Source organism: Coturnix japonica, chromosome 1 (genome assembly GCF_054131305.1).
Source record: "Coturnix japonica strain WE chromosome 1, WE-NBRP24, whole genome shotgun sequence".
Taxonomy (NCBI): domain Eukaryota; kingdom Metazoa; phylum Chordata; class Aves; order Galliformes; family Phasianidae; genus Coturnix; species Coturnix japonica.
This window is the reverse complement of record NC_140663.1, coordinates 179,396,281-179,409,226: the sequence shown is the minus strand read 5'-3', so window position 1 is coordinate 179,409,226 and position 12,946 is coordinate 179,396,281. Positions and strand designations below refer to the sequence as shown.

General features: G+C 51.8%; 1 protein-coding gene and 1 long non-coding RNA gene across 2 annotated transcripts; both read left to right on the top strand.

Annotated features, from left to right (window-relative positions):
* Positions 1 to 3,338: 3,338 nt before the first annotated feature.
* LOC146762955 (rho GTPase-activating protein 32-like) lies at positions 3,339 to 6,001 on the top strand (the record flags this gene model as incomplete). The annotated part of the gene is made up of 7 exons (XM_085543831.1): positions 3,339 to 3,432; positions 3,901 to 4,044; positions 4,479 to 4,581; positions 4,739 to 4,871; positions 5,373 to 5,455; positions 5,818 to 5,925; positions 5,983 to 6,001. Coding segments are annotated over 7 exons (684 nt in total), but the record flags the coding sequence as incomplete, so codon positions are not given.
* Positions 6,002 to 9,266: 3,265 nt separating this feature from the next.
* LOC146762954 (uncharacterized) lies at positions 9,267 to 10,185 on the top strand. Its single transcript, XR_014932337.1, has 2 exons — positions 9,267 to 9,346; positions 10,085 to 10,185. It is a non-coding gene; the product is annotated as an uncharacterized LOC146762954 (long non-coding RNA).
* Positions 10,186 to 12,946: the final 2,761 nt, after the last annotated feature.

Genomic DNA, 12,946 nt, shown 5'->3' with positions numbered 1-12,946 from the left:
CAGCAGAAGGGATCCAATGAGAGCAGCTTTAGAAGCTTTTCAGACAAAGCAGGTGGATCAGGCTGTGGCCTGTGCCTGTGCTTTGGAGTGAAGCCAGCAGGCTTTACTTCAAGCAGAATGAGCTGTGGGTGCAGCGTCCAGCAGTGCAAGTGGCCAACAGCTGGAGACAGCATCACCTTGAGCAGCACTCTTGAGGGAAATGCTCAGTGTGAACGAAGGCCACGAAGAAGAGAGTAGCTTGTGGCTGTGTTCACAGGGTAAGGTTTTCCTTCCTGAGCTGTTACCTCTCAGGTGCTGTGTGAGTCTTCTGCAGTGTGCCTACAGCTGTGCGATGTGCTCTGCAGGAAGCGCTGATGTTGCGCTTGCAGCCCTGTCTTTCATGTCTCGTGTCCAATTACACATGTTGTTTGAAGCACCACCTTAGAGGCAGCCTTAATTTCTGCAGCCCCGAGCTTTGTGCAACGAGAGCTCTCCTGCTTCTCGCTGTGATGTGAGACTGAATGGAAGGCCCTGCAGAAGTCTGGGTAGGTGATGTCAGTTGCTGTTCCCTTCACCACCCGTGCTGGGAAAAGCAGGAAATGGGACTGGGGGACATCCCGGCAGTGGGATCCCGCCTCAGCAGAACTGAATGGCTGTTCTGATCCACGTATTTTAACCTGAGTGAATCTGACACTAACCAGAGAGGGGAGGGTGCTGTGGGAAGAAGATGTATGTACCGCAGTTTGTGGTGCAAGTTGTTCTAGGAGCAGCTTGTAACAGTGCCCAGAAGGCTTCCTTTTTGATGGGGAGAGGATTAAGTAGGTTATTTGAATGAATCTATTTCCTTTCTGTTCATCTTTCATACTACCTCTCAAAAAACTGTCTGTGGATTCTGTCATGGTTTTGTGCTGTTGCTGTCAATATTCTACATCATAACATCATGTGCAGTATGAATCATTAATTGAGGGTATAAATAGTGGAATCATGTACAAAGGAAAAGGGTTAAAGAGAAAGTAAGTTTATGTGTGGATTCTGTGAATTCTCAAGTAGTATTTCTTGCTAAAGAGAATTAGTGTGCACCCTGGGCTTTCATATGTGCAAAGGATCTTGTAATCATCTCTGTCTGTGTTTCTTTTAGACCCAGAGATGGAGCAGAGTGGAACACAGACTTGGGTGAATCTTCATTCAGGAGCACGAACACGTAATGCTCATCTTAGGTGTCTGGCTGACAACAAGAGCAGAGAGGTCACAAGGTCACGTGCCCATTTTATTTTATTTTTCATTCATGATGCATAGAGGCGTTCCCCAGACAAAGTGAGCATTTGTCGGCTGGACTTTCTAGAAATGACCTAGGCAGTGAAAATGGGATTGAAGCATCCCAAAGAGCCCTGCAAGAGACTGCTGAGAGTTAATCTGGCACCCTCCTTTGGAAACGTCCGGTGTCTGTCAGTTCTTCAGCTGTGCCCTAACACCTCCCATTGCGCTGCCACACCAGGATAGAATTCCAAGCCCACACTGAGTTCTGGAATGTTGTGGTGTTGTGTTGGAATCAGACGTGACCACTTGGTCTTGCCTCCCCGCCTTGTGGGGGGTCATGGTGGACCAGGCTGTTGGCCCTTGGTGATGTCATAAGCGTCTGGAATGAGGGGAGGAGCGGTGCGTTCTGTGCTCCTTTGTGGGTGAGCTAGTGGTCGGAGTAGTTGGTTGGTTTGTTGCTCTTGTGCCTTTAGTGCCTTTAGTGGCTTTAGTGCCTTTTTCTTCACACCATCGTGCGCAGCATCTTGTAGGTAAGCTGAGCCAACGTGGGATGGACGGGTGGGCAGTGAGGTGTTGAGAACTCCTGGCTGTCGGAGCTCACAGCACCGTATTGCTTACTCTTGACCATCAGACGTAATTTTCCCCCGGTACACACGTTCCAAAGGGGGTATCCGTAAAGGTGGCACCCGTTCGGTGCTTCTTCCGTCGTCGTCTTTACTTAGTTGTGGAAGCATCGTAAAGTTGCTGGGAGGACAGGCATCACGTAGCCTGAGACTCAGCATGTCTTGCAGCAAGGGGATGGGACGGTTGTGCTGTGTGCGTTATTCCATGGCTGTCTTAGCCCTGCTCGCTGACCTGCTCTTTCTCTCTCCTCTCTTCACCATCCGCCCACTGCCTTGGTGCAGCTTTTGCTCTCATTACATCTGAGCAAAGCGACAAGGAACTGCTGCAGGTAGCTTGAGGTGATCTCACTGCCAGGTACGTGCCATGTTTTGTCCCCCTTCATGGTTTTGCCGCAGGGCATGCGAGGGTAGTTCTGAAGAAGTGTCCCCATACTGTGCTGTGTGAACAGAGAAAACAGAAGTGTTTCTGCTCTGTTCCAGCTCTTCACACTTGCTGTGATGGGTGTCGCGTGCAGTGGGATCAGCCGCGAGCCTGAGGTGGCGGCGACGGAGGTACAGTATGAAGCCCTGGCTGGTCTTTGTTCCCTGTGTTGAGCCAGCAGAGGGAGCTGCACATGTACTCTCCTGCAGGAAAGAATGGGCCAAAAAGGGCCTGGCCACCTGTCTGCACCAGTGCCACTGCTGATTAGTCTGGGTAGAGAGAGATGCATCTTTGCATGGCCTGGCAATGCACGCCAGGAAGAGAAACAACTGTGATGAGATGTGCAGCTCCTTCTGAAGTGCTCCCGACAAGGATGGAGCGCATTTGCTGCAGCTTTCTCTGCAGATGTGCTCCTCACCTTGAAATCCTCCTGGTTTGTCCTCAGCTCCTGACCAAGGCTTGTGCTCTGTTTTGCAGGCTGATAACATGCGGAAGCCGCAGCTGGAGCGTGCGGTGTCATCTCTTAATGTTCCGGCGATTGCGGCAGCCCATGTTATTAAGAGCCACGTCGCCCAGGGGCCGGATGAGCTCTCCCTGGAGGTAAGCAGTTCCAGGCGTTCCTTGTTGTCATGCACGGGAGAGTAGTATAGGGTGTGAACGCCTTTCGAATACTCTCAAGACTCCTTCAAAATGTCTCCCTTGCTGTCAAGCTTGAGGATATTCTGCAGCAAAGAATCAGGCAGTTATTTGAGCTGTGCTTTCCTGCCAGCTGTGCTGAAGCTGGGATTGATGTTTCAATCTCTTGCAGGTTGGAGACTTGGTGTGCATAGTTGCTATGCCACCAAAGGAGCTGAGCCCCTGGTGGAGAGGCAAGCGTGGCTTTGAGGTAGGCACACGTTTCCGACTAGAGAGCACAACTTGAGTAGAGTCAGGAATCTCAGACTGGAGCTGCTCTGCCTGCACAGGACGGCTTCTAGACGCAAGCAGTTGCCCTGTGTCGGTGTCAGAGGACCTTCCCTTTGGTGCTGAGCTTGGGCTAATGCCCACCTGTCTTTTTGTTCTTGTTCCAGGTCGGGTTTTTCCCTGGTGAGTGCGTGGAACTCATCAGCGGAAAAGTTCCCGAGTCCCTTGTCAATTCCTTGCCAAAGCCAGGTACGTGTTTTACATTTGACAATGCGGATTAATAAAATGGGGACACAGCTTGGCTTTCAGGGGTTTTGTTAATGCCCGAGATGAGCAAGCTTAGCAAGAGGACTGCATTAAGCGGAACACGCAGAGATCTGGCCCAATCTCACTGTGTTTATTCTTGGGCATGGGGAAGTCACAGAATCCTCCTTGAATGGCTTGGGATTGGAAGGGGCCTAAAGGATCCTCAGGCTCCAAGGCCCCTGCCTCAGTCTGGGTCGCCAGCCTGTGCATTTAGCTGGAGATGAGAGCAGGCTGTATGGGGCCCCTTCTGACCTGGCCTTGGGCAGTTGCAGGGATGGGGAAAACCGTTCTTGCGTGTCCTTGTTCGGAATGTTCTTCCTGTTGTTACGTGCTCGGTCGAATGTGTTATGATCGGCCTCGTCCAACCGATCCAAGCCTGAAATGAACTGGTTTCTTTGTTTTGTTGTGCAGTGCTGAAGAAACGGGGCAAGCTCAGTACCTTCCTTCGTTCCTTGGTGAAGGCCCGCCCCAGGAGAGCAACGGAGCCGGAGCCAACGAAGGAAGGGGTGTTTGGCTGTGACCTGGGGGAGCACCTTCTCCGCTCTGGCCGTGATGGTAAGGAACAACCCATTCCTGAGATCTTTCTCCGTTGGGCATCTAAAGTTGAAAGGGAGATCATATCCAGAAATTGTTTCAGCCTGAAAACGTAGGAAGGCTTCTAGCCACAGAGAGCATCCTGCATCCTTTCCCTAGCTCTTCTGGATGTGAGATTGGATTCTTCCATTCCCCAGGGAGCTGTGATGGGACTTGCAGTGTCTGTGGCTTTGCCAGAATTACTTTCTCCAGGCTGTTGATAGGTCGTGGCATTTCTGGAAAGCCAAGAACGCGTCTCTGTGCACTATCCTCACAGCTGTCTCTGCCAGCCTTCTCCTGTAAGGAGGAAGCAAGCGGTAGCCCGGCTGGGCTTAGAGGATGGGATGTGAGAAGAGCACGGCCTGAACCAGGACTTAAGTAAGAAGCTGAGCTAACCGCTGGCTCTTGTTCTGTAGTCCCCCAGGTCCTCCTGAGCTGCGCTCAATTCATTGAGGAACATGGTGTGGTGCGGGGGATATACCGCCTGTCCGGCGTGGCATCCAGGATCCAGCAACTACGGTAAGAGTGCTGCAACTGACACAGCTGTCAGTAGGGGCCCGTGCCATGCTGCAGGCGTTCAGAGGAACCTCTTCCTTTTCTTGACTGTATGTGTGTCTTTGGACTTGTTTTCCTCTTTCTCAAAGCCCTCTGCCCAATTCTGTGTCCTTCTCTGCAGCCATGAATTCGATACGGAGCAGGTTCCCGAGCTAAGCGTCCGAGAACTTCACAGCGTGAGCTCCCTGTGCAAGTTGTACTTCAGGGAGCTCCCGAACCCTCTCCTGACCGACCAACTGTATGACAAGTTCTCGGTAAGCTCAGGGCAATGTCTTGGAAATGACACATACCTGTTCCCTGGGCGTCCTGGCTGGTGGTTGCAGCAGTGCCCCAGTTCTGAGGTCTTCTTTCTGTTAGCCCCATGAGGCATGCCTTTGCCACATCCTGCCTCTCACTGATGCCACTTGTGGTGGTGCCAGGAGGTGCTTATTTAAGCTATTCACAATGCTTGTGAGAATTCCCTTTCCTTTGCTGTTCCCCAGCTATTGGTAGAATGGGGTTAATAGCAAAGTGGACTTGGAGAGGAATGCCTGCTGCGAGGAGCTGTGCTGTGCAATCAGGCAGTAAAGCCCCCAGAGCTTGCACTGCTTGACCTCAACGACACAGGCTGTGTGCCACTGTGTTCCCCTGATGCCTCTTGGAAGGCATCGAGTCTGCCTCGGTGCTGACCACCAGCGCGCTGTCCCCATGGTTCCCAAACCTGTGGCAGCTCTCCAGCCTGACTGGTGTCTGAATCCCTTCCTGCCTTTTTCCAGGACGCTGTTTGTGCTGCCACAGAGGAGGAGCGGATGCACAGAATGCAGGAAGCCATCCAGCAGCTGCCCGCTCCTCACTACAGGTCAGTGCTGCGCTCGGTCTGCTGAGCTCAGCCCTGCTGCCTTTCAGAGGGCAATGATGCGATTCCAGGTGTTGCCTCACACCTGCAACATCATGCCTGTGCACGCTGAAGCGGCTGAAGGCTGCATTGGGTCAATGGATTGGGTCAGTTCCTTGGCACGGGGGTACGATTGGTGCAGCCAATGGCTGCGGCTGTGCTTTGCAGGGCTTGGTACTGCAGCATGGTGCCATTGGAAACGTTTTATCTACTTCATATTCAGGGACAGTAGCAATGACAACCACTAGCATGAAGTGAGGTTTGTTTTGTGCACTGCAGCACCGCTTGCTTTTTGGTGCTGAACATCTGCCTCTCTTGTTTTCCAGGACGCTGGAATACCTGATGAGACACTTGGCGTCTCTAGCCAGGAACAGCTCCGTCACCAACATGGACGCTAAGAATTTAGCGATAGTGTGGGCTCCAAACCTTTTAAGGTAAACTTCTTTTTCCGTTTCAACGCCATGCTTACTTCTGCTCTCTCCCAACCCCAGGGGCACAATTTCTAGATGACAGTTTCTGCTCTCATGTTTAGATGGGTCTATTGTGTCCTTGAACTTCCTTGAGAATTTTGTCAGTGGCATTGCTGATGGCCCACTGCGGAAGTCTCCAGAGCCCAGTTTGACAGTTTTTCTCTGCAAAAATTCATACTTGGGGAAATGATCTTGGGGAAATGACTTGTAAGATCTGCCTTTTCTTCAGATCCCAGCAGAGCCAGTCAGCCTGCGCCAGCGGAGAAGTTGCCTGTATGGAGCTGCAGACGCAGTCGGCTGTTGTTGAGTTCATCATAAGCCACACAGACGTCATCTTCTGCTCCAAATCCACACCAGCCGTGGGAGAGGGTGAGCATCTTCCTCCATTAGCTTGATCTTGATCTGACATCTTGATCCAATCCAGGCCTTCTCTAAGACCTCTGAAAATGCTCTAACTGTCGAGGAGACAACAGGCTTCTGGGCTTAGATTAGAATATGGCACCCTGTTGCTATGTCCTTAGTGTGTCCAAACCCAAACCTTACATGGAGAAAACTGTCACTGCTGTTAAGATGTTTTGCCAGCAGGTGATGCATGATTGAAGTGTGGCAGCGAACCTTTCTGAGTTCCCTGCCCACTAGTTTTAATAGGGTTTTCGTTTGCCTATTTTGATACATTGAGCTGCTCTTAATTGTGGCTGTGTCCTTTGCCACGAGCATACCTCTAAGCACATGGTTAGTTTGAGCTCCTCGTCTTCCAGTGTCTCGGATAAGCAAGTCTGAGAGAAATGCAGAACTGGGATGGCTGTGCTGCTGCTGTCTGATCCTCCCTCTTACCTGTGGTTTTCCCTTGCAGGGCACAGTTCTCTGGCCGGGCTAAAGTCTGTGTGGGTGTCTCCTCCTGCCACGAAGCTGCTCACCGTGCAGGAGGCACAGGCTGAGAGAAACGGCCAGAGCAGCTCTCCCACTGTGACACAGAGCAGCGAGATAGAAGAGGAGGAAGCCCCCGCAGTTGTACAGGGGAACTTCCACACAGTAATTGATTTTCCATCTAAAGGGTAAAGAGGACTTCCCTTTCCAGCCCCTATCATCATTGGTTGGTTGGGTTTTATTGGTTTAATTTTTGTCCATTGTATATATATATGAGCCTGCCAGCTCCTGTCCTGTCCTGCTGTGGAGCCTTTGCTCACATGCTCCACATCTTGCTTGACATGGTTGAGAGAAATGTAGCCAGCAGGACTTGAGGGCGGAGCTGTAGGAATGGAAGCGTCCTCTGCTGTTTGAAACAGAGCGCGTTTCTAAGCTGTGTTTCAGCAGAAAGCAGGCAGTGCCAGGAACGGGCAACTGTTGTCAAGGGCTCGGAGCAGCTCTTCCTTCACCCTACACCACGACTGACAGCATGCTCTGTTTTCTCTCTCCAGAGCAAGTTCTCCCAGAAAGAGGATGGAGTCATCGCGCTGCGGCAGTTGGTGTTCCTGCCTCTGCCTGCAAAGACCATCACCTGTGGCCGAACACCAACTGCAGCGCAGTGCCAGGGAGCCATCAGAAGCAGAAGTCGTGGTCCTGGCAGGTAAGAGTGCAAATCCAGCTTTCAAAACACTGCTTGTGAGCAACACAGCTAGAATTCATGCTTTCAGTGGGCTTGTACCTCCTTCACGAGGAGGATCCTGCACGAGGATCACTTTCAAGACAGTGACACTGTTGTTAGAAGCCTATTTGCTTCTGCCCACCACCCATACATAGCCAAATGTCAAGAACCTCTTCCATGATTCATCTTGCGAACGTTCGACACTAACCGCTGTGCATCTACTCCTTCCTAGGTGACTCCAGCCCTCATGTACCCCGAAGACTCAGGGCATGTGACGATGATGCATCCTGCGCTTCCATCAATGGAGAACTCATGGGAAGCACAGGATGCTGCAGTTCCAGTGAAAGCCTTCCATATGACAGCAGTGATCAAGAGAAGAACGTCATCGAAGTTCAAGCCCTCATTCATCCCATCCCTGCTGAAGCTGCTGACCTGAGCCTGCCAGACACCACAGGCACCAGCCTGGACCCAGTGCTTCTGCAGTGCAGCCCAGCCCAAGCACAGCCTGAATGCCCCAACAGCAGCAGCACCATGCAGGCTCAGGTCAGCGACACAGAGGAGATGACGAGCCCCTTGGAGGGGGGCATAGAATCAGGCCACCAGGCCCAGGCTCCAAGTAACAGCAGGAGCTCTGAGCCACTCCCTCCTTAACAACAGAGGATGAGTCCCATCTTAAAGCCTGGACCTCTCACGCCCTCCTTTGTCCCATTGAATAAAGGCACGCTCGTGCTCAATCAACACTTTGGCTGCATTCCAAGTCTTCATTCACAGGGACTGGGAAGAGTGCAAGAAACAGCAAGGCAGCTCAGCTTGCAACGCTCTGGCTGTGGGGTGCGTGCAGCAGAGCTCTGGATGTGTTCACATTTTGCCTGACTTTGGGATGCCTGCAGTGAGAGCTCTGCTACCATTTTTTATGGCAGCAAATAGTCTCTAGCATCCTGGATACTGCTCATGAAAACTGCAAGCCTCCTGGCTGTGGCTTTGTGATGCTTTTCAGTGCTTTTTTTTATTGCTTTTTGGATGCTCTTCAACGCCGTGGCTGCTCCCTGACACCTCTGTCCTCCCACCGTGTCCATTCCTGGCTCCCACCTGTGAGCTGTCCCTGCAGATCATCTCCAGCCCTGCCATCATCGCGCTGCGGCAGGAGGAGCTCACCCTGACCAACATCAGGCAGTGCTGCCTGCCTCTCTCACTCTCTCGACCAAGTGTAACTACACTGTCGTGGAGACAAATGCTTTCTGTCACATCCTCTATCTCTGCAGACATTTACTGGTAGGCGGCTCTTGCAGAAGAAGATTCAAGCAGCACAACCTTTTGCTCAGCTACAGCACATGAATGCTACCAAAGCAGAAACAACCCACAAGCTCTGGGTCTGTTTTTCTTACGAAGGCATGCACCGACAGCGTTTGATGGTACCCACCATCCTTGATTTCCTTCCCTGCTTCTTGTCTGATGGCACTGCTGAGCCAGGAACAAGCTGCCCAGTGTGGCAGAGAATGGTGCAGAGCTGTGCTGGAACCTCCTCCCCTTCCTCTGCTGCAGCTTGGTGTGCAACCTCACCCACTTCTCTGACAGACCTGCTGATCCCACGCATGCCATTGGGATGCTCTGGCACGGGATGTGCCTCCAACCCAAAGCTCATTCCCACCTCCCAAGGAAAAGCAAAGCAACCCAAGCATCTCCAGAAAAACTGCCCAGCAGACAGCAGGGAATGCAGACAGCTTCTGGCTGCTCCCCTGCACTCCCGTCCTAAGTAAGAGGCCCCACGAGGACTGGCTGGGAAATCAGTGCATGACACACGTGAGTGTGCACAGCATTGCACAAAGCAGTGGGGTTCCATGAGTTTGTGTGTTTGTGTGTATTTGTGCACCAATGGTGTTGCACACACATTTGTGTCCATGAGTGTACAAATCAGTGGGGTTGCTCAGGTGTGTGTAGGTCAGTGGGTATGTGTGTAAGGACGAGCCTGCACGTATATGTGCGTGCACAGGGGTGTGCAGAGTGTTGGAGCTGCGCAAGGACATTGTGGTACCGGTGTGTGTGTGCACTTTGGGAGTGAAAGGAAGGGGCTGCACATGTGGCTGTGTGTGTGCGCACAGGGCTGCACCAAGGGATGTGGTTGCATGAGTGTGTGTGAGCACACGGATAGTGCGTGGATGCGGTGGCACAATTGTGTGTTTGCACAGGGGTGTGTGAGGAGTTGGGTTGCACACAGGTGGAGACAAAGGGATGTTTTGTGGTATTTGTTGGCACATATGTGTTCCCAGGGATGTTTTGCACGTTTGTGAATGCTAAGGAGGGTACAAGATGCGTTGCGTGCATGAGGGTGTGTAGAAGGGGCAGAGCATTGCACATGTGTGCATGTGCACGTGGATAGGCGGAAGGCTGGGGTGCGGGCTGACCTCTGCTGAGGTGAGTGAGGATTCACGGTGTTGCTCATTGGTAGATTTGTTCACACTGAGTGCTAACAGGGAACTCGCACACCCTTTATGTTTCAGCTGTGCCAGCACTGTGATCCCTTACTGTGATCTCTTGCAGGAATCAAGCGTAGAGCAAAAGGGATGTTTGGGCCAGGTGACCGCAGGAAGGCTGGCTGTTTTAGATGGTGGCAGCTGATGGAAACAGGTGCTCTGGAGACAGTTCAGCTTTTAACAGAAGTCGGGGGACCTGCAGCAAGAACGACTAGGTTCTTGAATGGCTTCTAACATGCACTCTGAGTAGGTCTGTCCTGCTGTGCCATCTCTGCTTCGTTTTGATGAAAGCATTGTATACAACCGCGTGTTGGGCCTGTTTTCCTCTGGAAGGAAGAATTTTAGGTGCAGTTCTCAGTGAGAACGTCTGCTAGGATTTCTGTGTAAGTTAAATCTGAACTAACAGAAGGAGTGCTGCAGGGAAGGGCCCTGCCTCTGCCAGTAAGTTCCTTCTCAGCTCTCCACGACGGACCCCACTGTGGAGATGAGTGTAAACGAGGGCAGTTCAGAATCATCTCTTGCCAGCTTGATGTGCTGGATTTTGAGCTTGTGAAGCCTGCTCTGTCTTTCTGTGGTGTTTCCTTCTGTTCTAAAGGAGAAGGGCAGCATGGTGACTTTTCTCCTGCGGCTTGCAGCTGCACTCCTTGGCACAGCGCTTTGCTTCCAAGCAGCAGATTATTTTGCAGACTGGGGGTGTCTCAGATTCAGCCTTCTATTCCTCTAGTCTGAGAATCATTTTATTTTGAGGAGGAAAGAAAGAATGTGGTTTAATCATAATGACAGTTGAGTGTTAGCACAGTGAGGTGAAGGAGGGCCCCAGAAGCAAATTTGGTGCTGTTGAAGCACTGTGCGATGAGAAGGTGGGAGGTAACACGTGCTGGCAGATGTGGGAACTACTTTGGGATTGAGGTGTGGAGGAAAGGAAAGGCGATGACGGAGCTGATGGCAAAGAGTTTCCTGGAGAGGCTTGGTGCTTGCTTGGGGATGGATCTGATCAACTTCTTGTGTGCTGGTGTCCAGTTGGGCTTTGGAGAGCAGTCTGCATCCCAGGGTCTATCTGGTTAACTCATGCTAACGGCATGAGTTTCATGAGGGCCAAGTGTCGGGTCCTGCATTTTGGTCACAACAACCCCAGGCAACCCTACAGGCTTGGGGAGGTGTGGCTGGAAAGCTCCCAGAAGAAAAGAGACCTTGGTGTGCTGATGGACACTCGGCTGAATATGAGCCAGCAGTGTGCCCAGGTGGCCAAGAGGGCCAATGGAATCCTGGCTTGTATCAGGAATGGTGTGGTGAGCAGGACTAGGGAAGTCATCCTGCCTCTGTGCTCGGCATTGGTGACTGGAATAGGCTCCCAAGGGAGGTGGTTGAATCGCCATCCCTGGTTGTATTTAAGAGCCATTTGGATGTGGTACTCAGGGATATGATTTAGTGTAGGGCTTTTAGAGTTAGGGTACTGGTTAGGCTGCGGTTGGACTTGATCATCTTCAAGGTCTTTTCCAACCTGAGTAATTCTACAATCCTATGGTAGGACCGGGGCTTGGGCCAGACCAGGGCAAATCCAGAGACAGGAGTCCAATGGATTTGAGACCTGACTTGAAGCCTGTGGGCATCACCCAGGACTTGGGGTGAGAGGATGAGGCGTAGGAACAAGAACCTCTTTGGTCCGTATTAGCTCCTGCCGTTCCCTTTTTTGTGGGGATCAGTGTGGGGTATTTTTGTGTAAAGAACTGACTCATTGTGCAGCCTGTGAATGAATTCATTCTCACCTGCTGATTGGTGCTCTTCTCTAGATGGAGCTGCAGTGGAAATGGACACTTGTGGTCTGATGTCCGGCCCCCTCCCACATGCTCTGATCAGTTGAATTAGCAAGACCTGGCTCTTGGTTGGTGAGTTGGCTTTTGTTGGCTTGGAGACACGTCTTCCAGTTGCACCTCGTGTCATATCTGTTGTGTTGAGCTCTCGAGCTCCAACTGCAACTGGGAATCTAAGTATTAACACAGAAGGAGTAGCTTAGATCTATGTTTACCTTGATTGGAAATGCAGTGCCAAGGGCTGCACACTGTTATGACAGCTCTGAGAGTATGGAAAAGGTATCTGCTGGGTGAGCGCTTTGCTGGGTGAGCATCCCCCTGCTGAAGAGCAGGCAGCTGTTGTGTTTGTAGACAGAATCATCCGTGGGGATTGGAGGCGTTTCCAGCCTTCCAGCTCTTGGCTGTTGCTGTGAGAGTAGAGCTTCCTGCCCAGAGAGAACGAGCAGCAGAAGGGATCCAATGAGAGCAGCTTTAGAAGCTTTTCAGACAAAGCAGGTGGATCAGGCTGTGGCCTGTGCCTGTGCTTTGGAGTGAAGCCAGCAGGCTTTACTTCAAGCAGAATGAGCTGTGGGTGCAGCGTCCAGCAGTGCAAGTGGCCAACAGCTGGAGACAGCATCACCTTGAGCAGCACTCTTGAGGGAAATGCTCAGTGTGAACGAAGGCCACGAAGAAGAGAGTAGCTTGTGGCTGTGTTCACAGGGTAAGGTTTTCCTTCCTGAGCTGTTACCTCTCAGGTGCTGTGTGAGTCTTCTGCAGTGTGCCTACAGCTGTGCGATGTGCTCTGCAGGAAGCGCTGATGTTGCGCTTGCAGCCCTGTCTTTCATGTCTCGTGTCCAATTACACATGTTGTTTGAAGCACCACCTTAGAGGCAGCCTTGATTTCTGCAGCCCCGAGCTTTGTGCAACGAGAGCTCTCCTGCTTCTCGCTGTGATGTGAGACTGAATGGAAGGCCCTGCAGAAGTCTGGGTAGGTGATGTCAGTTGCTGTTCCCTTCACCACCCGTGCTGGGAAAAGCAGGAAATGGGACTGGGGGACATCCCGGCAGTGGGATCCCGCCTCAGCAGAACTGAATGGCTGTTCTGATCCACGTATTTTAACCTGAGTGAATCTGACACTA